At 48.2% G+C, this 26148-nt stretch overlaps 1 protein-coding gene across 1 annotated transcript; it reads right to left on the bottom strand.

Annotated features, from left to right (window-relative positions):
- Nucleotides 1-508: 508 nt before the first annotated feature.
- On the bottom strand, nt 509-26148 carry LOC109298353 (potassium channel subfamily K member 16-like). The gene is made up of 6 exons (XM_019518394.1): nt 25845-26148; nt 17109-17309; nt 11569-11689; nt 8178-8344; nt 7172-7340; nt 509-1576 (listed from the first exon to the last, which is right to left on the bottom strand). Exons 1-6 carry the CDS (start codon nt 25851-25853, stop codon nt 1251-1253), a joined length of 993 nt encoding a protein of 330 aa, XP_019373939.1. The 5' UTR covers nt 25854-26148; the 3' UTR covers nt 509-1250.

Raw genomic sequence — 26148 nt, 5'->3', positions numbered from 1 at the left:
TTTCAGGTTTGGGAAGACAAGGCACTGACATTGGGAGCACATGTGGAAGGTTGTTTTCCAGCCAGAGAGGTAGAAAGGTAATTAAGGCAATAGCTGAGATGGCACAGGCAATGAATGCGTCAAGCTAGGGCCTCTATACAAGTGGGGTGGGTGACTTCTTCATTGGAAAATGCTTTGATCAATGCAAAAGTGTCTTTCTCTGGCGAGAAACTGAACCAGTGGCTGAGTCAGCATTGCAAGGACCTAATCCAAAAGTCTTCAGCTTGGCTTGAAATGGGAGAAAGCAGAGCATGCTGTTTTCCAACCAGACCTCTGCTTTTTCCACCCCTGCTTATCCCCTGCTCTCTCTTGGTCCTGACTGGAGCTTCCGTCTTGCCATTCTGCCAGCATCTTTCTTTGCCTGCCGGCCAATTATGACTACTGTCATACACTGGGAATGATGTATACCTGTTAGAGGCAAGGATTTTTGTGGGGGGTGATATTTCTTATTGGAGCAACTGCATGGGTGGGGTAAAGTTAGACAAGTTTTTAAATTCAAGGCAGAACTGATGAAGAATGCCTTGCATTCAAAAGCTCACCTAGCTTTATCCCAACTGTGAAGCTGGTCCAGTAAAAGGTCTCAGCTCCCCAAATCCTCCCTTCTCATATAATTCCTGGACCATCCGTCCTGGCTGCACTGTCTCTCCGGCACTACCGGAATGGGAAGACCTGGTGCGTCAGTCCTGCAGTGATGCCACTAGGTGGTGGTGTTCCCCACGGTGGGTGCCTTCGTGTAAGCCTCCAGGGCAACTATCTTTATTATGCGTTATTAGCTGGGGGGGCAGAGTGAGCATCATTATTACCCCCTGGCTCGTGCTGCGCTGGCCGTGCCTGCACCATTTCCAGGGCACTCCCAGAAGCCCCAGTCTCGAGGCCCTGCTGCCTCCCCATGCCTGCTCTGCATCTGCCAAACCCAGAAATGAGGCAGTGAAGCTGCTTGGAGGGCGTCCTTGCTGCTGCTCTTAAGGGAGTGCCCTCAAGGGGGTGGCCCCTGCCCCCCTTCCAGGTTGGACACCTGTGGAGTGGGAGCAGGGGGGCAGGACGGGCTTGAAAACGGGGCTCTCGGGGCTCCAGAGAAGCCATACAGACATGCCCATTAGAGCCACAGCAGAGGAAGGCTACCCATCTGTGGGAGAAATGATAGTCCCATAGGAATTTCTCCTTTCAGTCTAGTCCTTATAACGCTGGAGCAGCGACTCTTCAATCCGATCTCAATCTGACCGTACAACATTTCGCTCTAAGGAAAACATATTTTTCTCTAGCTTCGCCTCTTCGCAGTCTCGTGCGTCTCCTCCAGAGTCCAGCGACAAGGGTCCTTCCTCTAGGAGTCCAGCAGGCTGGTAGTTTTTTAGGGTCTCCTCATTCTCTTTACCCGCCTTTCCCATTTTATGGAGATCCTTGGCGATTTTCTTTTCCGTGTCTTCTAAGAGCATCATCAATAAATTAAAGAGGAGGGCAGTCCAAGCCAGGCCAAAGATGATCCAAATGGCCACAAAAGATCGGTAGTAGGAAAAATAGTGCCTTTCAGGCTGCTTACCTAAAGGCAAGGAGGAAAAACAGGAGAGAGTTAACAAAGCAGCTGAATGTGGTTTGCCTGAATACAGTGGACCGAGCTAGCCTATTGATCAGGACATTTCAAGTTGAATACACAGAAGGCATTGCTTATAATGTAGCTTGCTGCTTCATGGAAATACAGAATAATAGAAAATGAGGGCTGGAAGGGAACCTCAGGAGGTCATCTTCCAACCCCCTGGTCAAAGCAGGACCATCCCCAACCATAACATCCCAGCCAAGGTTTTGTCTAGCTGGGTCTTAAAAACGTCTAAGTATGTAGCTTCCCCCACCTCTCTGGGTAACCTGCCCCAGTGCTTCACCACCCTCCTAGTGAGAAACTTCTTCCTAGTATCTAACCTAAACTTCCCTTGCTGCATCTTGAGCCCATTGCTCCTTGTTCTGTCACCTGCCACCACTGAGAACAGTCCAGCTCCATCCTCTTTGGAGCCACCCCATAGCAGTTGCTATGCTATCAAAAGAAGAAATGATTTATTACATCAAAGTGCAGGAAACTAGTCTGGAAAACACAGTCATTTGTGGTGCCATCATTGTGGCATATTATATTAGCACTAAGATATTCGAGGATGCATTTCAGTTGCAGCCAGAATGCAGGGGACAGGTGCATTTGAACAGGCCACTTGGAGAAGACCTACCAGTTAAATTATAAGAGCTCCAAACATTTGCCTAATGAAGCATGATTGTGACCTGATAAATACCTATGTTAAATAGCAGACATCTTTGGCCATATGGGAGAAACTTATGATTTGTTGTTACTTCTTAAAAGCTTCAAGGCTTACCCCAGTAAGGAAATTTATTTTAAGGAAATAAATTAAATGAAGACAATGGCTGAAAACTCTCTGCCACATACTGACTGCACTGCTTCCTGCATTTGAAACCACTGGACTGAGGTGTATTTCATGTAGTCCAAACCTTTTAGCATCACTGGGAGCTATACACCTGCTTGTCTATCCAGGTCATTTAATGTGGGTCTTCAGATGTAAGCAATGCTCCAGCCAAGTTTTAAAAGCTGAGCCCCTGCTGCATTGAATCCCATGTAACCTTAATTGTATAATACATCTCTGAAAGCTTGCTGAAATGTTAACTTCTGCTTGACTGGGGCAGAGCGTTGTCATGTCAGGCATGTAATCTGCCAAATAACAGGTCTGGCCTTTGCAAATGTGGCTGTGCAGTGAGCACTGCCAATAAAAATGTATTTAGGTTCCTTTAAACCTGTGGCCAGGACTGACCTGCCTTGGTATCAGATCCACTGCTATCTACCGCTTGCTTGCAGCACAAATTATAACGACTCAATTTTTCCTAGTGATTTTGCTATACAGATGACTTTCTTTTGGTTCTAATATGGCCCCACAAACAATGAAAGCAGAGAAATCATGAGCAAATCTTCCTTACTATTATTGCCCCATGCTCACAAGTTGTTCTTCAGTTACAATCTGGATGTCTGCTTGCAAGCATCGTTTCAAGCAGCGGTAAAGGTTCCCTCTGAAGACTGAAGTTTGCAGTGAGGTACACAGCTGAGAGGTTTCTCATGGCTAATCCATTGCAAGTAGAACAGGGCATACATACAGCTGGAGATAGTGGGATGGAAGCTGCAGTGCCCATGGAGCAGCCCTTAAGACCGATGTGGTGACACTGCCCAGAAGGAGCGGGGCTGCTGGGCCTGTTTCTGATGGGGTGGTGTTGGCAAAGGAGCTGCAAGAACAGCCGCGAAGCAGCTGGAGGGCTGAGAAGAGCCCATTTCTTCCCTGGGCCCTGGGAGCTTCTAGGTTCAGTGGCTCAAGGTGAGAGCCAGGATTAGGACTTGGGCTGTGTTAGCAAAACAAATCGAAGTCACTGCTTCAGAGGAGGTTTCCGGGGGCTGGGGGTGGATTTTCCCCTGGTGCAAACAGCCCATCCAAAATCTTTGCACCACTCAACTGCTTCAAATAAAGCTTAAGTGGTGCTTACTGTAATGCTTCCTTCCTTGAGAGGGAAGAAATGCCACCCTAAATACATATTTATACATATTTTACATATACCTAATACATGTTTACAATACATCCCAAACCCACTGCTGTCAGCTTGGCAGCTGATTCCTGAGCTGTCTCCCATCACAGAAAAGGGTGATGCTCTGACTGCTGTATCACAACAGCTGCAAACCACGTTTTAGCCAATACGGCTGTGGTGTGCAAGTGAGCTCAAGCAAATGATATTCTAATTGTTTTTTCTAGATCTGGCCACGTACAGCAATGCAAATCATTTAATCATCTAACACACCTTAGTCAGGGCAGCCCGGGTTGTATTTCAACAGGAATAAGTGCTATAACGCTGAGCTGGTATGAGGTTTGATTCCTGTGATTTTGCTACTGCTGTATAGCGCAGGAACAACATCCCCACAGCAGCGAGCCACAGCCTCCTGAGGGTGATGACAATAGAGGGCAGGGAATTCTGCATCAGTATTGTTGGCCAAGTGCGTTAACAGCACGGTGTGTCAACACATGTCGACAGCGCTGTTCACACCTTGTTTTGGATGTCATTTGCTGCAGTTATTTTAACACAACCATTTAATTTAGATGGGAGGAGAAGACATCTGCGCTAATTGTGTTGTTGTCTCTGTCTCTCTGCACTTTACCCCACGAGGTTCCGCTTGCCTCCCATCCCTGGTGACTTTACGTCAGCAATCATTAAGCTGCACAGAGAATCGAGCCCATAAAACCTATAGGCAGTTAATCAGGGGTTTTCCCTCCTCTGGTGAGTTGTTGGAGTTGGGATTTTAACACCTTCCTTGGAAGTAACGGAGATTGCCCATGGCTAGAGAGAGTAGAAACTGAGCAAGGTGGACCCATGCTCTGAGTCCGTGTGGAGAATCCTCTCAGGTGCCTGGTTGCTGTTTTCCTTTTCTGTTCAGGATCCTACCGGTCACTAGAATTGGGATCAAGAAGGAATTTCCCCCCAGGTCACAGTGGATGGGACCTAAGAGAGACTTCACCTTGCTCTGTGGAGTGGAGTGGAGTTCACTTGTAGGGATCCTCAGGATATATCTCATCGGGTCAATTCCCTGCCATTGCTGGGGTCACAGGTATTGATGGCATCTTGGTCTCTCCAGCTCCAACTCTTGCAGACATTTTAGTTTTTGAGGACTGAAATATTTAATCTAACAAAAGCATTTAGGATTAATGGGGAGTACTTGAGTGAAATTTAATGGCCTGTAATCTACAGTGCTCTTTGTTTAAGTGCCTAGCCTTGGGAGCCGAAGAAATGCTTCGCTGCAGTATGCACTCACCTTGTCTTACAGTTAACAGTGCTCGTAACTTCAGAAGCAGCCCCTGCTAAGTGTTTCACACCTCATTTGGGCTTACTGCCTTGTTTCTCGAGCACCTTATTCCTCTAATAGCAGCCTTGCAACTGATCGCTTCTCGTTGGTTTCACCGGTTCAGTTAAGGATTATGTTACAAAGCAGACAGCGGGCTGAAGAGTTTATGCATATAATTGAGGTGCAGCTAGCCAATGACTGTGACAATAGTAAGCACTAGGTCAAAAAAAGGAGTCATGTTACACATTTAAGTGAATTACAAATGTATCCAATGGCCTTAAATCCTATGGAACTACATGTGAGAACAAATGGTGTTTCAATGTTCCAGTCTAACTTCTTTCTCCCTTGGCATGACTTACCATAGTTGCTTGAATCTAATCTTGGATGTGCCCCTGCCATCAGGACAGGGGAAAAAGCCCCTCATCTTAGATTCATGCACAAAGGGGAGGTGGGGCAGCGGGGGCAGAAGGCAGGTGGCTGCTGTGGCCGGGTCAGGGCCAAAGTCAGCGCCACACCAGCTTCCTGCCCTCCCACCCCTTATTGTCAGGTGCAGCTTGGCTTCGGCTCAGGATGGGTTTCCTTCCAGGCATGGAGCATGTGCAAACTCTGTCCTCTGCACAGTCAGTCAGCAAGTGCCAACATAGTTGCATGGCCCAGCAAGGACTGAGCTTCCATGTGCTGTACTCTTGGGAGGGAACAGAGATCAAGCAGCATCTGACAGTAAGTGGGGTGCAGGGAGAGGGAAGAGGCGGAGACTGGGGAGTAAGCCAGTGCTTTGCCTGTTGTAGCAGTGGGGAGAAGGAATTTCAGACAACCTTCTGATAATTAGTTTCTATACCTAGAAAATTCTAACAAATTTGTAAATTTTTGCATATATAGAATTTAATTATTGGGGGGTTGTCTTAAATTCAGGTCATCTTAGATTCAAGTAAATATGGTAAGTCATTGTGGAAAAGCTGAATCATCAGCCCTAGAGACTGGGACATCCTGTTCATTCACAAAAGAGGTAAAGTGCAGGCAATGTCTGTACAAATTCACTCATGTCATCCTACCAGCGTGTCTCAGCCTGGTCTAGGGAGAATCCTCCCATGGTCCTCCCAGTCTCCATGGCCTTCCCTTCTTGGTCTTTCTGCTGAGCTAAAGGGTCTCTTGGGAGGAGCTGTTTTTCTGTGGCAGATGCCTGTCCACAGACAACTGGAATGAGGCCTCTAGACTAAGTGCACTTAAGCCACTGATATTATAAATTCCAGTTCCAGTGTGGCTTGCTTTTCCTTCTCATGAGAGAGGACATTTTGGTTTGCAAGGCACTGGCAAGACAAGTATTCCAGAGGATCCTTTAACGTCTACAAAATCCAGATATTTGATCACTTTTGCAGACAATGGTTTGGACTCTAGAGTCTATTATGCGTTCTTTCAGGGGTTCATTACAGCAGCAAAAAGAAAATATTTTGGTGAGGCAAATATCTGAAACTCAGAGATTCCTGAACCATATGTTTAGGAGGAACCTCAAGAGTCAGCTACTCCGGTCCCCAAGATCTTGGTGCTTCAGCCATAATTCGGTGCCAGTTGAGCTCAAAGTTGACCCCCCAAAAATATCAGATAGGAGAATGGTTAATGTGTAGCCCTCCTGAGTGTTTGTAGCCTGATTCTGCTTAGCTAGCATGGTTTTTTACATGGTTTAACTTCAGGAGAGCATGTGTGCGCTGTCTGTGAAGCTCTGCTGATGCGTAAGGAATGAAAGGAGATCATGTCTGTGGTGACTCATGAGTATCATTCTCCATTTACAGTGGAACAATACATATGCGCTCACCCCTCCCAAAAAAGTTTTTCCATTGCTCACTCTTCAGGATAGACTGGGGTTCTTAAAGGCATTGCGTTAAAATGATGTCTTTTAAAACAAGCCCATTTATGTCTTTATTGTATGTTATGAATCACACAACTCAGGAGATCAGAGCACATAGGTCCATAGAACTTTGTAAGAAGGAGACTCCCAATTCTCCCCTCGCCTTCTCCCACTTTCCAGACTTCCTGTCCCACCAAATATAGTTTCCCTCTTTGCAAAGCACCAAGTTTCATGGGACCCACTCTGAGCTACTCCCCAGGATCTGAGACCCACTGGGAGCAGTATGGGAACTAGGAATTGCAAAACCCAGGGAAAGAAACACAGTTTCATATTGCACTTTATTCATGCTTTGCCTGATGTAGTCCTAGTTGTCCTCACAGGAGTAACTCTGCCAGCTGTAATTCAGAAAGAAGAGGCACCCTTACCTACTACATAGTCTCCAAAGCCGATGGTGCTTAGGGTGATGAATGCAAAATATATTCCTTCGCTGTATGACCAGCCTTCCACGATCTGGAAGACGAGCGATGGCAAACACAGGAACACTAGAATTCCCATCACCAGGAAGAACAGAAGGGTCAGAAATTTGGTCTTCTTCTGAAAAATAAACCAAATCCAATTTCAGTCCAGTCAGGCGCAAGGGCAAGCTATGCACAATACAGGTGTCCTAGATGAGGAACTGGAGAGGACCTCTTCCTAGGGGCACAGGAGGCAGAGCTTGATCCATAAGCTATGTGCTAGGAAGGGCCGCTGCTTCTCAAAGGCAATGTCTTAAGGCAGCCAAGCCTCCTGATATGGCCACAGCTCTGTCAGGAGAAGGTTTTCTGCCCATGCAGTTAAACTAGCTCTGCTGTAGGACAGAAATGTTGCCATCAGAAGACACCTTCTCCTGGTAGAGCTGTGTGGATTTTGCTGGCTATGTTTTCATGTGTGTGATGCTGGCAGACAAGGGCCCAGTCATGCAGAGGGTTGGATGATATCTCCCATGATGAACTGTGGCTCAACTCTCTGCTAAGGAGAGTGTGCGCACCATGCTAGAGACCCTGGGAAACAATCAGCCGTGACAGCCCCAGCCCCAGGAAACCCATCCCTGGGCTAAAATGGGTTACATCTTGTGGGGTGGGGGGGGGAGTTTGTCACACACTGGGGAGTTGGAGAGAAGTCGGCTCCATGCCTTGAACAAGGAGAGCCAGTTCATGAGGAGGGAGCTAGTTTGTATAATGGGACCAAAATGAGTCGTGCACCTATCGTGATCCCTCCCGTATTTTCCTCGTCTGTTTATTTCTGGTCCCTGCCCTTGTCTTGTCTCTGTTGACAGCCAGGTCTCCAGAGCAAAGGTCCTCTCCTCGTACGCGTTTGTAAAGTGATGCCTCGTGCTTGGGAAGTCCCACCCGTCAGCGCACAAACAAGCCTGGAATACATGAAGTGGATTACCTTTTTCATTCCCTTTTCATACAGGCATTTCCCCAGCCTTTTACACAGCAGTGAAAGTATCTTGCCCACACGGTGCAGAAATACAATATTCAAGGGGATTCCAAACAAAGCAAAGAAGACACAGAAGAGCTGGCCACCGGCAGTTTTGGGACACAGCTTGCCGTAACCTATTGGAAGGCAAAAGGATTCTAGGGATCATGTCCAAAACCTTGGTATCTGTGCTTCTAATCAAGTTGAACCGGTGTGTGCGTTCACAGCATTAGCAGATCAAGAGCGTTTCTAGTGCTCACTAGACCCCCACCCACTCTTCCCTATCAAAGCAAGCAAACTGACTAAATGACCCACTCAGCAGTAGGGTTTGGAGAGTGCTGGGTTAGGCTCCAGTCTGGCCTCCAGGTGAACTTAAAGTAGAAACTTAAGTCAGGACGTTCAAACAGGCTAGAAATGTGTGAGTAGACACAGCATGAAAAGACAGAAACCAGAAGTCTGGGGCCGAGGAAGACGTCACGTCGGAAGTTTCGATGGTTTGGCGCTGACAAGCTCCATTCTTGCATATTAATGCGCATCGGATTTCTTGCCCCTTCAGTATTACAGTGCAGCACATTACAGGTCCCAGAGCTTCTAAGAGCCTGGATCTGGGGTCACACATGGAAATAGTCACCCAATTTGTTCTCTATTTACAGACTAAAATACTACATACATTTCCACAATGTCCTATGGCTTGCTATTGATATCTCTGGAATCCCGACCATTTCCAAAAGTTGAGACTAGCATACATCACTTTATAATAGGTCCCTTCATCCCAAGGAGCTCTAAAGTTTTCTATAAACGTGCCTGTATCCACATGTCAGTTCACCCTCCCTGAAACGTAGCCACCTTTTATCTACCTGCTTGCAGGGGAGCCTGGAAGGAGCCAGAAAGTGGATGCTGGCCCCAACTCCACCATTCATACGCAACTGCAAAAAGCCACCCTTGGATCTGTGGTTGTTATAAATGCTCAGGACTTCATCTTTAGGCTTCACCAAAAGCAGTTCATCCCAAAAGTCCAGCTTCCCTTAGTGTTGTGGTACAGTCTTGGCTTAATACAAGCCTGTCATCCGTTGAGCGTGCAACACCGTATCCTATTGCACCCTGGGTTTTATTCGGAGGTCTCTTAGTAAAGTGTTCTCCAAAGCGATAGGCCAGATACAGACTGGCCAATAGGCACCAAAACAGATTCTGGGAAAAACTGAAGTGACTAAGTTGCCAAAAGGTCCCTGCTGCCATGGTGGTGGCTTTTTCTATTTTTATCCCACGCCTGTCTAATGTAATGCGTATGGATGGTCCTTTGAACCCAGGCCTTCCCATCCCGGAGGCCCAAACCACTAGGCAGCAGAGTCAGGCTGCGCTTGCTTGCTGGCCACGTGGCTCCATGATTCATGCATTCTTGGCTGCCCAGGGGGGCAGCTTTAGCTGAAAGCATGGAGGGCCTCCCCCGCAACTAGTCTTGCCCATAGCCTGCTGGGCAGGGCAGTCTTTTGAGAGAGAAGGATCAGCACAGCCAACAAGACTCTGCCGGCTGGGGTAATTGCAGCTCTGTCAGCAAAACTTTGCTTCTTACTGACACAACTTCTTGTGCTTGGGAGAGGATGCAGTATTGCAATACATGTGCAGCAGGGGTGGATCCAGAGCGGGTGCAGTGGTGCAGCTTCGTCCCCTTTCTTGCCACATGGCAGGAACAGCAGCCGGGGACTTGCTCAAGTCCCCAAAGAAGGTAATAATTCCCCAGTCCCCTTTCCTTCTGTGCTCAGAAGCAAGTCCCCCCCCTGTCTATCTCCCCTGCCTACTGCTGCCACTGCATCCACTGTCCCAGGGGAAGGGGAGCACCTGTCCCGCTCCAGGCTCAGCCTGGAACAGCACCAACAATAGCGGGTGGGTTCCTCCTTTCTGCCTGGTCTTCCCAGGTATTCCCTGCCAGCCCAGGAGCAAGCACAGGGAAGGGGGGCCCCCACCTGCTGCCCAGCCCCCATGAAGCCCAGCTAGGGCTGGACAGGAGCTTCCCTTGTCCCCAGGAGAATGGGGACAGCTTCAGCGGCAGGTGAGCTGTGGGGAGAGGAGGGAGGGGACGTGCCTCTGAGCAGAGAGGGGAAGGGGGAGGAATTCTTACCTGCCTTGGGGACTTTCAAAAATCCCCAGCTGTTGATCCCACAGTGCAGGCTGCTTTCCTCGAGGGCCCCAAGGAGCCTGGGAGCAGTGGGTGAAGCCACCTCTGCCAATGCCAGTTGCTGCTTCCACATCCCCCTCTTCAAAATCCTGGGTCCACTTCTGCATCCATGATACAGCTTCCCCAGGTGAGCTGAGTCCTCTGCTGGTCGGCCTGTACCTCTTTTGCATTCCCTGGCCAGACAAAAACGTGGCCTTGGTCTGCCCCTGTTGAGCTTGTGAGATCTGATGGGATCGCAGCCTGGAGTGGAGTGGCTGCCAGGAATAAGCACTTCAATAAGAACAAACCAGCAGTACATGGGGTCAGATTCCTTCTCTGGTTTGAGGCCCAGACTGAAGAGGCAACCACACTCTAATAGTGCAGCCTGAGTCCCCTTGGCCATAGCTGAGCCTGAAACCCACCTCACTTGTGTTTGGTGAATTAAGGGTGGATCCACTTGCAAAAGTGAATCACTTTAATTCTATCAGTATAATTGCCGCAATGCAAAGTATCCCAGGAGCCGTCCACTGGGCTGCATGAACTACTCTGGCTCACAGTAAAAGGGCTTTGCGGGTTCCTTGGAGACCCTTAGGCCACATGTTATTCTGGATGCCTGTTTGCTTTTGGTTGGAAATCTGCAGCCTTGGTCTGCAGCCATTTCCAGCACCGCCCAGCGCTTCAGTGAGTAGTGAAAAGTGCTGGTATTCGCTTTGGCCCCCCTTCCGTTTCTTTCCACTGGTAGCAGAAGGAGCTGTGAGTAAGCTAATCTAATCCATGCACTGTCCATGTGCGTATCGGTGCTATGACCTTGACGGCCCAGCTGAATTCAGCTGTTTCCTATCTTTTTTTTATGCTTTGCAGCAGTTACAGAAATGATTTACAACTTGTTTGACCTTGGAATGAAAACCAAGGGAAGTCAAGTCCTTCTCCGACCCACCACTAACCACTCAGCCAAGATTTTAAGAGATGACTCCACGGCTAGTAAAAGAGGCAGAGTGGGAGACTGAGCTATGCAAGACCATTGCTATTTTTCAAACCCAAACGGTACATAAAGCAGCTGTGAGGCCTCAAGATCAAGGCAGTCACTGCCTCTTGCCCAGGCCCATGAACATGTGTAGTTGATCTCCTTTAAAGTGCAATCACTTAAGGCTATAAAAAGAAAATAAGGCAGAAGGGGGTGAGCCTCCCTGCCTTGCCCCGCCAGCCTACCTATTGTGGAGACCACCGTGCCCACGAAGAAGAAGGAGCTGCTGAAATCCCAGTTGCTCTGTTCAACCTGTGATTCGTTCCTTATGGGATAGACTCCCTTCTGAATGGCTTCGGTCAGGTTCTGCAATGGAAAGGGAGGTTTGGTTTGATTGTGCCTCCTTTCTCAGTGCCCACGGCGGTAGGACAGAGGAACCGGCCTCTGTCCCGCGAGTGCTCCAGGGCAGGGGCACGTAGGCACTTTGCATGGCTGTGCTGCCAAGTCAGTGCTATCAGCGGTTCTGCCTCCTTCAGGGGCGGGCTGGGGAGTCGCATGCTTGTCAGGAGCCAGTCCTCACTCCCGGTGCCGTATCCCTGCCAGGCGAGGGTCAGTGGGTGCTGGAATGGATTTCACGGGAGCTAGTTTCTTTAGCACTAAATAAGATCTTGTATTATTTTTTGTTTCCCTACATCGGTTGAGACATGAGGAATACACCAAGGCAGCTCACCTCCCTGTCCATTAATTTGCCTGTGTGGGTATTTTCTGAGTGTTGCTCGTGTCGGTTGCTTGCTCCTTGCATCTAGTACCATATTTCGTCACATACAACTCATGTTTTCCCCCCAAAAATGAGCTGCTGAAAATTGCAGGGTTCTTACAGCTGAACAATGGAAAACTGGACCTCCCAAACTACTGGGGTTCAAATACCATATGTTCTTGCATACAACACCCTCCCAGAATAAAATATGCACCTTGTTTTTGAAAGACAGACCGAATTAAAAAAAACATCTTTCCTCGTACTAATTAACTAAATAGCAGCCCCCAGGGAGCAGGGTCTTCATAAAGTCCTTGTGCACTTTTAAACTTTAAAAACATACATTGTAGGTATGATAGAAACAATCTATAAACGGCAGTTAAAAGCACATTTATTAAAGTTTTAGGACAACTAGAGTACACAATGCTAGATTTCAACATAACCACTATCCATCATGATACAGTGCTCAATCCAGTCTCCCAACTCCTTGAAAACGTTTCGCAGTTGCTCTTGAGTTACTGCACTAATTGCGTTAGTGATCCTAGCCCTAAGTCCCACCAAAGAACATGGTTTTGAAGAGTAAACTACACTGTTAACATGTCCCCATAAAAAGAAGTCCAACAGCGACAGGTCAGGTGAACAAGGTGGCCAAGCGACTGGTCCACCTCTGCCTATCCACTTCTCTGGGGAAAAGTCATTTAGGAACTGTCATACATTCAGAGTGTAGTGGCATGGAGCTTTAACTTATTTAAGAATAAATTCATTATTACTTACGAAGTCTAGCATGGTGTACTCTAGTTGTCCTAAAACTTTCATCAATGTGCTTTTAAATGCCATTTACAGATTGTTTCTACCATACCTACACCCTAAGTTATTAAAGTTTAGAAGTGCACAAGGACTTTTTGGAGACCCTGTATATGTAAGAAATACAGTAAGAGTAGTTTCTGCTGGTTACTAAGCAAAAGTAAAATCTTCACACACTTCGCAGGGAGTAAAACAATAGGCTCAGCTCCCTAGAGGCTGCTACTTAGTTAATTAGTACAAGGAAAGATCATTTTTTTAATTCAGTCTGTCTTTCAAAAACACGGTGCATATTTTATTCTGGGAGGGTGTTGTATGCAAGAACATATGGTATTTGAACCGCAGTAGTTTGGGAGGTCCAGTTTTCCATTGTTCAGCTCTCAGAAATGGTCCCTAATGTCTGAATTTTTGTATGGCACTGTCTAGCTTCATTTCCTGCATATAGAGGACTGTACAAATGTGGAAGCAACAAAAGAGCTATTCCACTTCCTGCGTTTTTCCCCTCTGTGCCAGATGCTACTAGTTCAATATGTATTATGGTCTGTAGCTAGTCTGCCAAATGATAGCAATTAGCAGAGCTCTAAGGTAATGAAAATGACTGGCCTGCTACAGGATTCATTGCTTTGCTTTGGAGACCTTATTGACTTTCAGACTAGAAAAATAGAGGGGAAGAATGTATCGTGAGGGTTTCTCTTGGATGCAGGGCTTCTTGTTAATGAGATCTCTCAGGCTTAATTTACTCATACTGTCTGTAAATGATTCTGCAGATGCACACTACTATTTTGTGAAGATGAACCTGAGTGCTTTGGGGCTCATCCTGTTCCACCGTTTATGCCTCTGTGGCACTTGAGTGTTTAAGGCAGGGGTGTCCAACTCATTGAGCCCTGTGGGTCAGATCAGTGGTGCACGGCCAGCCCTGCCAGCTGGATCAGGCCCACACATCTTTCCCTCCATACACCAGATGCCACACATGCAGTGCCCACTTTGGCAGGTCCAGGACCCATGCTGCACACAGCACCCATGCCAGGGCAGCCTTTAGGGGGATGGGGGGAGGTGTCATGTGCAGTGTGGGTCCTGGACTGGCCAGAATGGGCACTACATGTGCCTTGCTTCTCAGACCAGCTAGGGAAGGTGCTGTGTTTAGCACACATCCGGGACTGGCTGGGGCAGGCACCATGTGCAACAAATGTCCCAGACTGGCTGGGGCAAGCCCCATATGCAGAGAGTGGGCAGGACTTTGTTTCTTGTCCCCACACTCAACAGCACCATGGAAGCAGGAGAAGTTTGCCCTTAGGCCAGGGCTGTCAGAGATACAGGCCTGTTTCCGTGGTGGTGTTCAGTGTGGGACCAAGAAGCAGAGCCCTGCCCACTGCATGCAGCAGAGATGGAGAGAAGGTAGCAAAGCTCTCCGAGTGGCTTCACTCCCTCATTTCCAGGTGTGGTGCATGAGATGAGCTGGATAGGCTGCGCTCCTCCAGGGCACCATGGAAGTGGTACAGACCCACTCAGAGTGTCTTCCTTCTCCCCTATGCCTTTCCACTTGAGTCCCTGAAAAACCTTTAGCCTGTCGACTTCTGTGACATGCCTTCATCTGCACCTTAAGTCTCAAGAAAGTGGGGAGGAGGAAAGGCACTCACCCACCTTTTGTGCTGATGGCTTCAGGGACTCAAGCCGGTCTTAATAAGCTCACTCTTAGATATTTAAATGTCACTTGAATACCTAATAGCTGGAATGGGATCTGGACCTCTGAGTCCTTTAAGTGCAGGTTTCCAGATACCGACCCTGAGCCTTTAAATGGCACATCACACGAAAGCCGTGCTTGGGTTTGTGAAAAGTCCTCAGCTGATGCAAGGTGACGTGGGGGTAAGTGAAGAGTATCCTGATCCAGGTTCTGCCATCTCTCTGAGTTGCCCCAAGACAGAACTAGAAGAAATGGTGGCTTTATGCCATCATTGTGGGTCCCCGACACAGCTTAAAGCAGGGGTGGGCAAAATGTGAATATGACCAGCCAGGCCATTCTATCCGGCTCGCGAGGCTCCCGCAAAATTTAGAAAATTCATATTTATCTGCCCCTGGCTGCCTGTCATGCGGCCCTCGATGGCTTGCCAAAACTCGCTAAGCGGTCCCTCCACCTGAAATAATTGTTCATCCCTGGCTTAGAGCAACCTCAAATCTGCTCTAGGTTATGCCTAGCTGCTAATGACCCCGAAGAACAGTTCCAGCAACTCAGGGTTGCCAAAGGATACCTGTGGGTAAGCTGTGCTCCTTTCACCCAGCCTCAGTCCTGGGCCAGTTTTGTCTCACTTGGGGATTCACCTTATACAAGGGATATCCAGCTTTATGGCTGCGGTGCACCACCAGAAGGGAGTACAGCTACTGCTCCATCAGGGAGACTTGACACTCCTTTGCCAAATCCTGTCCCATGCACTGAGCTCACTCCTATATGAACCTGTGCCCAGGTCAGGATACGGCATCTGGAGTTCTTACCCATGCAATACAATTAGTGAAAGGTTCTCTTAGCCCTTAAAGAAGAAATAAAGATCCCTTTTTATTCATAGAGCATGCATACAAAGAGAAACCCAGCAAGCAGGGTGTCTATGTGAAGTGATGCCTTTTTTTTTAAGCCCATGGTGGAAATCTCCTACCAGACAGAACAGCTGAAAGGACCACATGAATAAATAGTGTAACTATTCTGACTTCGGTAGGATTACGCCAGTGATGACTTCGACTCCACGGGTGGTACTGACTTAGAATCCTGTTTGACGGTGAAGGCCAGATTCAGCTCTGTTATGCTGAAGTCAGTGTCTGGATGTTGTATGATGTATGAACCTATGCAAGAAAGGAAGCAATGCCATGTGTTTGAGGGTCTCTGCAACCCTATAAATGTCATTAAGAAATGCACTTGCTAATTGCAACTTGCGCAGAAGGCAACTTCAAGCAGCAAGTTTTCAGAAGCATTTGGTTGTCACTGGACACGAAGAAAATAGTTTGTCTTTTATTGCAAACTGCCCCATGGTTTTTTCCTGGGAAGGGTGGCAGATAAATCTAGTAAGTAAATAACTGCAGAGGAATGCCATTGCAAAATTGGAATTGCCTTGGAAGTGGAAGGGTAACTGCGGTCAGACTGTGCCCAAAACACTCATTGCTGTTCCAGACCCCATATGCACAGTAATTACAAAGAGGAGCTTGCAGGCTCCGTCATGCTTTCCCTGTCCTAAATCTAAGTAACGTGCATATTTTAAGATAAAACTGAAAAAGAAGCAGCTGTATCCAGCTGCCCCTGCCCTTTAACAAATGGAGGGAGCAAGGCTGGACATCTGGGACTCAAGCGGGTTCACTGCAGAAGCAGCCTAGATAAATGCCAGAAATGAAATGGGCTAGAAGTGACACACACGGGATAAATTTCTCCAGCTTGATTTCCCACCATCTCTGCTCCCCTGCTCTTGCAGGTGTCCATGAGAATCAGGAGCGACTGAATTCATGCTGCGGTGCTGGCAGAGATGTCTTTCCACTCTCTTAGGCAAGGCACTTTTTTTGCTTCCCCAGTACAGAATCATGGCTGAAAGGGAGTTAAAAATGAGTGATGTGGAGCATGAATCAGTGATTCCTTTATTTTCCACAGACGAGCCCTGCAAGACCCATCACACTGCGAGCAGGGCTGGTACCACCCCTAATGTTCTCATGCAACAGAGCAGATAGAGCTAGGCAAGGGCTTGGATGAGGAGACGTCACCTCTGTGCTCGGTTTGCATTCTCATGCCCAGACGCTCCTTCTCCTTGCCCAGACTGCTTGCTCCATTTGCCAACCAAAATAGGGCAAGTCACCTTGATCGAGATTAGTAGGAGAGGTTATTTTAAGTCGATACTTTTTAGCAGGTATTTTGAACCTGGTGTATTGTCCCTGAGAAAAGTCCACAAGGGAAGTGAACAGAGACCTGTGAACCTCCTTCTTGTGCCAGGACACAAGTGCGCATGAGCATAATCCACTGAGATCCACCTGTCAACCAGCATAAAGCTGGAGCAGCAGGTCTGAGAACTGGGGCGTGCGGTTTGCTGGCCGATAGACAATGCTCTGTTGAGCTGATTCACTGATCGACCTGCTCCGTCCATTCAGACTGGACACTGAGCTCCCACGAGGAAAGACGTAGCGACAGTGCAGAACAGGAAACACGCCGGGAGGAAAAAAGAGGCTGGGGGACAAGCCCATGTGGTCCCGGCGATACTGTCTTACCTTCACAAACTGCTCCACGTCCCCCACGGTGAGGTGGGCGAAGTTCTGCAGAAAGGCCTGCTTCATTTGGATGACCGCCGTTTTCTCATGCTCCTCGGCATCCCTCTCCAGAGCTTGGAAGACGATGGCCCCCAAGAAGAGGTAGGTGAAGTAGCTGACCACCAGCAAACAAGTCTGGACCTTCCTACTGCACATGGCAGTCTGCAGGCAACAGCGAGGGGGAGATTAATGGTGCTTGTTGGTCAGTGACTCCCAGAAGCCAACTTCCTTTTTTGTCACAGCCAGGAAGCACAGCCCCAGCTCAGCCACTTGGGTTTTCTCTGGGGTCTCATACTAACACAGACCGGGAGCTGTCAGAAATGTTTATGGAGAAATTCACTCTCCAGCTCCCTTGGTCAAGTGTTATTTAGGGATTTCCTGCCATATATGAACCTCTGCAGTGCTGAGTTCTCAGGAATGTGGGTCAGGGTGTGGGAAATGATCTGGCGCGAGGCCACCTCCCTTTTCTGGAGTGACTTTTTCCCAGGCAGTTGGGGAACAAGTGAAAACAAGCCCCGCAATAATAGATTAAAGGCTTGCATTCGTGCTTGTTGGCTTTGTTCTGGTTGCAACAGCACAGTTTTCACTCCCCCCTCCTCCTCCTCCTCCTCCTCCTCCCTGTGACTGTGGGATGACTTAGTTAGGGATGATCCTGCCCTGAGCAGGGGACTGAAGGAGATGCTTCAACAACAAAGCACATGGCTGAGTCTCTGCAGCATGCTCTGTCGCCAGAGGGAATAGCCTAGCATTGGGAAGTCTATGTGGTGGATGTGCCGAAACATGCTGGCTGGCAGAGAAAGCTCCTGTCTGTGACAGCAGGCGGCCAGAACACCAGCTCCACAGTCACTCGGAAGTGACACCGGCTCTTCGCCACCCAAAGTGCAAGGCTCGGAAGTGACACCGGCTCTTCACCACCCAAAGTGCAAGGCTCGGAAGTGACACCGGCTCTTCGCCACCCAAAGTGCAAGGCTCGGAAGTGACACCGGCTCTTCACCACCCAAAGTGCAAGGCTCGGAAGTGACACCGGCTCTTCGCCACCCAAAGTGCAAGGCTCGGAAGTGACACCGGCTCTTCACCACCCAAAGTGCAAGGCTCGGAAGTGACACCGGCTCTTCGCCACCCAAAGTGCAAGGCTCGGAAGTGACACTTCAATGACCTTCACCACCCAAAGTGCAAGGCTCTTTCTTTTGACCTAAAGTCACTATAATGCTGCTAAAGACTAGGAGCCATGGCCTTAAGGTGCAGCAGGGGAAATTTAGGCTGGAGAGGAGACTTTGTGATCATGCGAGTGATCAGTCATTGGAACAGGCTGCCAAGAGAAGCGGTGGCATCGCCATCCTTGGAAACTTTTGAAAGCGGGTTAGACAAACACGTGGCTGGGATGGTTTAGTTGGGGATGATCCTGCCTTGAGCAGGGGCTGGCCTAGATGACCTTGTGCAGTCCCTTCCAACCCTACTTTCCTGTGATCCTACTTCTTTAAGTGGCCGCAGTAACCGTCTATTATCTTCTCTGGGCCCGCCACTGGAGCAGTGGTTCTCAACCCTCGTAGACTCAAAGCACCCTTCATTAGATTCAAGCTGCCCCTCAGAATATGCCAGCTCTTAGCTCTCACTCATTTTGTGACTACAGAAAACTACCAGAGGAATTCTTTTGCTGCAAAAAAACCTCAGAAAGATCCTGACAGGTCAGAGAGTTTTTACCACTCTTGATTCCCAGTTGAAATCTCTGGGTTTACCTGGTGAATCATGTGTGCATGCCTAACAGTGCTAACCACAGCACCCTGGTTGAGAATCATTGCATTCAAGGGAGGCAGGGCACATACTTCACATGTGCGTGTCACCTGCTTGGGCCCGCCTTCCTCCCAGCCATCTTTGCTTTGTCTGCACAACAGGCCCAGCAAGATACAGAGCATTCGCTCAGCCAGTTCATTTGACCTGGGGGAGGTCCCCTGCCATCATCAGCCATCATGCCCACAAATGCAACCCCTAACCCTCCTGGAGGTACTGAGCCCCCACCATGGACAGATCTAAGACTTTGACAAGGGGGGTGCAGGTTGTGTGGTGCATCCTCACGTATAACACAATGCACATTTTTCTCCAGTTAAAGAGAAACTAGATGCTTTAATAATATAGTAGGAACCTAGCACCACATTATTCAGCTTAAGATCAAAGCAAAAGCACATATAACTTTATAGGTATGCAACTAATTTGTTGGCTTATACATCAAGTTAAAAAACACAACAAACTAAGCAAAAAATAGTCCAGAGAAATTGTTTTATTAGTCCTGGAGTCATTATAGTTAAATGTGCATCTTTTATTCGGAAAATCTAGCCTTCTTGAGGACCAGTCATTTCCACACCTGAATTATTATTCATCTGAGTTAATATTATTCGTCTCACCTGAGATAAAGTTTTTAGTTTAGAGCTAAACACAGTCTGCAGGGCTGTGAAACAAGAGAGAAAGTACCAGGAATGGCTAACAGACAGCAACATTACAGAAGACAGACTAGCTTGATTAATGGAACATCAAGATCATTAAAAAGGGGAGAGGGCTGTTAAAGCTGGTGGAGTGAAGGAAGATTAGCAGGGATCAGGTAGATTGTAATGAGCCATGAAGTCAATTGATTCACTCCAGATTGCCAAAAAAGAAATGCCACTGCACCTCCCACGCTGTTGGTTTTAAAGTTTGGGTGAAGTAGGAATCAAAGGGAGTGCAACTGCACCACCGCACCCCCTGAATCCACCCCAGGCCCCACCAGTAATGGGCAATTTTGTTAATGACTCCAGAGGCACTGGGAGGTAGGGGGAGGGCAGATAAGCACAAAACACGAGGAGCACGGTAGCTCCACAAGCAAGAGAGAGGAAGTGGAGCCTTGGGTTTCCTGAAGCCCCACACATGCTCTATCAGCTGCTCTGACTCTCAGTCACATATACAACCTTGAGTCCTGTTCCTTGCTTTCCTGGTCTCACTGCTGGGTAGCAGCTGCCTGGCTGTTTTGTCCGAGAGAACCACAGCGTGTTCCAGCACCGCACGTAGACGTCCGACTGACTCATCGCAGGGCATCTCCAGACTGGAGGGAGGTCAGTGTGCTAAAGAGCAAGGGAGTCTCTAGTCATGCTCATGCTGTCCTGAGAGCCCGGTGCCTGTGTGTGTCCGCTGTGCTCTGCACTAAAGCACCTGAGTCCCTCAGCCATGCCTTCCACCGGCTAGAGGTCGCCTGATGACCTCTGTATCTTCTACTAAAAGCATCCCCAAAAGTGCCTCTTCTCACCTCAGGCCCTGTTTTGTTCTAGCTGGGTTCTTCTGCCAATATCTCCTATTCAGCGATGCTCAGGACGCTGGATTTTCATAGATTTCATAGATTTCATAGACATTAGCGCTGGAAGGGACCTCAGAAGATCATCACGGCTCTGATTCAACAAATCGCTCAACACATGCTTAGCTTGAAGCATCTGCCTAGCTCAGGGGTGGGCAAAAATGTGGCCTGGGGGCCGGATGTGGCCCACCAGGCCATCCTGTCCGGCCTGCAGGGCCCCTAAAAATTTAGAAAATTTGTATTTATCTGCCCCTGGCTGCCTGTCATGCAGCCCTCAGCTTGCCAAAACTCAGTAAGCGGCCCTCCATCCAAAATAATTGCCCACCCCGGCCTAGATCCGCGCCAGTTCAGCAACACAGATATGTTTTCAGTGAAAGGTGATAACTCAGTGAGCTCAGTGTGTTCATACGTGCTTTGCTGAATTGGGAACTACGGGCCTAAGTCCAGCCACCGGACAGACACAACGTCCACTGATTTCAGGGGAGGTGGCGTGCAAAGTCAGGGTCACACTCACATGCCTGGGGAAGGTGTAGTTAAATTTGTGGGAAGTGGCTTGCTTGACATAACCAGCTGGGTCCTCTCTCCCCAGCAGTAATGTCCATGACCCCCAAATGTTTGCATTAGATTAATTGCTTCTTCCATATTTTGATGATTTTTTTTTTCTAGCAAGGCAAATGTTTCCTTAGGAGAGAGCATCAGTAGACGAAGGACAAAGTTAATCACTGCTTTAATCAGAAATTCACAGAAGTGACTTGGCCACTGAGGAGGATTCAGATGGGCCATTCACCTCTGCTCCTCAAGTACCTGTGCTTTTTGAACAATGGGTTTGTAAATCTGGAGGCACTGGGCTTGGGTCCAGCTGGCTGATGGAAATGAGCACTGGCAAATGCCTGTAGTCTATCAAATGCCTGCTGTTCTTTGACACAGAAACCTGTAGCTGACTTTGTACCTCAAAGGGAAACAGGAAAATGGTGAACAGAGATGAAGTGTTTTTAAGGGGCTGCAAAACTGAGAGGCTTTTAAAAGGTGACTTGTGAAGGATTTAAGGAAATGGGGCCGATGACCCTTTTTGGCATCTCTCTGTTTGTTTGTTTTTTGCTTCTATAAACATGCCTAATTTTCTTCTTTTTTTTTTACCTATTTTTTTAAAACCTTTGAATGTCAAATTTATCTCTCCTGTTTTTCTCCAGGACCTCTGCAGGAAGGTCTCAGCAATGTCTGCTATAGGCATAGATGGCATCATTTATGTATTTATGAAACATATACGCCACCCTTCCCCAGCCAGAAGACTCAGGGTCTTTTGTGTCTATTGTGACTCAGGGTCACAATAAAAGGCAAAACAACTTATAAAAGCAGACAGGAGTTTTTAAAAAAAACTTTTCTTTACCAGGTGGGGTACCCTCTGCCAGCTGTAGAGATGCCAAAACATCTGCCCTTCAAGAGTGAGGAGGATCCAAGGGTAGCTTTCTGCTCTTCTCCTACACCTGTGGATGGAGCTGGTCTCACTTTGGCCCCTGTGCAGACACTCTTACCCTGCATTCAGTCTGCCCCTTTCTGCCATTTAGCTGAAGCCACTTCCACAGGGGACCAAAAAACCACACTTGGTGTAAGAGTGTCCACACAGGAAACTAGCATAGAGAAGTGATTCTGGGTTATTTCCTTCTGACGACAAGCCTTGACAAAAGAGATGAGGAGCATCTCCCAATACATTTGAGACATCTGTCCCTCATAGCAACAGGTCACACCAATAAAAAAACCATTCAAACACCCGGGTGCTACCCCAGCACACTGGGCAAGCATACTGTCCTACATGGCCTTGTGGTTACAGCACTCAGGAGATCTGGGCTCAGTTTCCAGGTCATCCCCAGGCTTCTTATAGGACATTTGAGCAAAGCTCTTTGTCCCTTGGTTCTCTGTGGGTAAAATGAGGGTAATGCCGCTTCCTTTCCCCCACTCCTTTCATTAGACTCTAAGCATTTGGGAGGAAATGGTATCCCTTTATAGGTATATCCAGTGCCACACACAACGGCACCTCGGTTCTGGCTGGAACCGTGAGGAGTTGTTAAAAAATATTGATTCACATGGATGCTTTCCCCGTGGGCAATGGAGGGAGGTGTGAAGTCAAATCCTGGCTCCACCAAAGTCAACTGGATTTTTGAGACTGACCTGATTGAAGCCAAGACATCCTCAGCCATAGCTGAAAGCCCAAGAAGTCTTGCATTTCCCTGGCTGTTTCCTTTGAGAGGAGGACTCCTTCTCACAGTAAGACTCATCGTGACCGGTGCAGAGTCCGACCGAGCAGGCTCAATGCGTGTGTGTGTGTGTGTGCATGTGTGTGCATGCATGAGTGTGTGTGCGTGTGCATGTGTGTGTGTGATTTCTCTGTGCAAGAACAGGCCTTGGATGCAAGCAAGGGCCTGAGGGGATGTGAGAGTCATTCTGCTGTGGCTCTGGCAGATAGGAGTTTGCATTATTCTTTCCTGGCGTGTCAATTCACACCGGCCTGCGACTCGCTAATAGCTGCTGCAGTCAGAGTTAGCGCAGGTGCTGTGCTACATCAAACAGCATCACTTCATTTGTCCGTGGGAGGGACGCTTGCTGAGGAAAAGAAGAAGTAATAATGGAGAGAAAGCCAAAAACGTGGTCGCTACGAGAAGCTGTTTAATGAGGACAGAAGGAACCAGATTTTGTGGGGTAGGGAACAATGATTTTGCCTCTTCGAAAGCAGCGTTGTCTGTTTGCAGATGGTTCCCTGAGACTTAAAAATGCTTTCTGCTGTGCTTCCCTGTGCTCCTGTCCTCAAACATGTGCCATGCAATGCAACAGCTGACTCGAGGCTTTCAGCTGTTCCTGGCAGACAGAGACTGACTCACTCCTGAAGGCAGGCCTGTGATGTACAAGGCAGTAGGGCTGCGCGAAGCTTTGCGCGGTGACTTGATTTGGAGGAGATTCGGCCCGATTTGGTGGCCGAATCTCCAAGTGCTAATCAAACCAATAAAAAGGTCCAAATCGATTCGAAGCTCTCTGAATCTTCAGAAAAGATTCGGAGAGCGTTGATGATTCGGGCAGTCCTTGCTCACCGCTGCAGGGAGCTGGAGCCGAACTCGGAGCGGGTAAGTAGGGAGTGGGGGGGCTGGAGGAGGCTCTGAGTGCTGGGAGCTGGGGCGGGTGGGCAGCCATTGCCGGGCTGGGAGAGCAGGCGGGGGATGGGCCGGCTTGATTCGGCGATTCAGCAGCAGCCCAGTCTCTGAATCAGATCTGGCCGAATCGATTCAGGACAGTGATTCAAATCACCGCATCGAACCGCTGTCCCCCGAATCAGCCAAATCCGAAGCAAATGCTAGTCACTTTGCACAGGCCTACAAGGCAGTCAGTGCTGTACGGAGATATGTTGGGTAGCTTTAAGCTGGCTGGCCTCTGAACTGAAAGCAGTGTAGCAATGCAGTACTCAAGATAGTACTAATCTGCATGTCCTTTTCTGGTCTGGGAGACAGCACACGCAGCATTAGCTCAGGCTAGCTGCATGCAGCACTGCCTGGCACCCTGCGCACGTACCCAGGGAGTCACCGAGTCTGCTACGCGCTTCAGCTCGGTGGCTTTCAAACCCTTTCTGGGTCAGGACAACCCTTTGGATGTTGCACTGCTGTGTAACCTACAACTCTTGTGCAATGGATAAAAAAAGTGCCACTTCAAGTCAGCAGAGGGGCCATACGGTAATGCAGACTTCTCAATTTTGTTCCCTCCATATTTCCCCATCCTCTTCTTTTGCTTTCCCATTCTTTCTTCCTTCCCATCCTTAGAAGTCCGTTGCATAACCCGGTTTGAGAAACTTTGCTACAGAGGAAGCAAATAAGACCCGTACGGCTTCTGAAAAATAGACAAGGTCTTGACAAGGATGGCATTTATCTCAACTTCCCCAAGACTTTGGGGACAAAGTGGTCCTGGTTGGCACCTGTTCACTGTTATGCCTGTGTCAAGGAGGGTCTCAGAAAGAACTGGTGTAAGGCCGTAGTCCTCAAATATGGGAAACCAGCAAAAGTGGATTCTCAAAGCAAGGCTGAGTTGGGAGATTTACCTGTCACATATGACACAGCATGGAGTTACGGGCTACTGCTCATATCACCGAGGATCATGAACTGCCACTGCATTTTGTAACCCCTAGCTACAATGCTGAGCAGCCTGGGATTACACATCCCTTTGAATCAGCAGATCAGCAAAGCCTGCACCCTCAGCAGTGGTCGACTACAAGGGCCCATGCTGATTCCTTCATCACTGAACACCAACACATGTGACTTACCAGACACAATCCCGTGTAAGCTCATTTATCCTGCTGACATTGCTCTTGTGAGTCAAGACAAAACCCTCATCACTGTCAGCAACACCCTCTCCCCCAACCTTAAGATAATGGAAGAGGATTGGATCTCTATTGCACTGCGTCTGAAGCCTTGGGAACAAGCTTTCACCAAACGAGAACGGCTGCTGAAGAGCATTACCTTGGTGGTCTACACGTCCAAAGGGAGCCCCATCTGAAGCAGTTTGATGTGGCTTTAGAAAGAGCTTTGATCTGCAAGACTCATTTGGAGAAGAGGCGCAAAAAGAAAAAAAGCAAGGACTAGTCTTACCCCCAAACTTGTGGGCACACGTTTCCCATTGGGTACACATTTCAACTAGCGATTCTAGCCCTGGTATACCCAGCCACTGAACAGCATGCACTAGTCTGGGCAAGCAGAAAGCTTACCCAAGCTCTGGATGGGCAGCTGAATGGCACAATGCAAATCAAACTAGAACATTAAAACCAACCCTTACTGAGTGGCTGCCCGCAGTGGGACACACATCCCCACCCCAAATCCACAGACATATGCACACACCTCACAGGTACAATCAAACCATGGTCAACTTGATTTTAGCAGTTCACAAAGAAACCCCTAGTGTCTTCCTTCTACCTTACACGGCATTTTGAAATCCACCTAATTCTCTTAAGTATCCTTTTTTAATCTTGAGGCACGCCAGAAAGAATTCTGAGATAATACCGTTGTCCCCGAAAAACACAGAAAAGCAGGGACCTCAGGAGGTCATTTGGTCCCACCCTTTGCTCCAGGGAGGCTGTCTAAACCATTCCAGGCAAGTGCTTGTCTAACCCGCTTTTGAACACTTCCAGATATAGATTCCACAGTGAGAATCAATAGTCTAATCAACATCGAAACGCCAATCCCATAAAAGAAACTTCCAGGCTTTAACCTACATCCAGAACACTTTCAGAACATCACACAGTAGATATGGTCACATCTTATACCTATAAAAGGGGACGGACAGCGCACAGCGTGACATCAGCTGCAAACCGTGGGCCACCGCGTAAATCAGTGCCTGCTTCACTTGCTTACCATGGGCATCTCAGACTTACACCATGTCACTTCCAAAACTCTCCGCTGGCTTGCTACTCTGGACTCAGAGCCTGGAGCAGTCGCCTGCCTTTCTTGCCAGATGAAAAAAGAGAAATCATGAATCACTCAGCTTTGTATTTAGCCTGAATTGACCCTCTTTCCTCATCTCAGATCCTTTCAGCCACTTGAATTGCACAATGTCTATAACTATATCATAGAATTACAGGTTGCTGAATGCATTCAGGCTAGACTAATAATTAAGAGAGAATGGGTATACATGCACCAGGACGTGTTTCTGAAAATG

This window comes from Gavialis gangeticus, unplaced genomic scaffold (genome assembly GCF_001723915.1).
Source record: "Gavialis gangeticus isolate Ggan-Ray unplaced genomic scaffold, GavGan_comp1, whole genome shotgun sequence".
Classification (NCBI taxonomy): domain Eukaryota; kingdom Metazoa; phylum Chordata; order Crocodylia; family Gavialidae; genus Gavialis; species Gavialis gangeticus.
The sequence above is the reverse complement of the archived record's forward strand: the minus strand, read 5'-3'. Positions and strand labels throughout refer to the sequence as shown.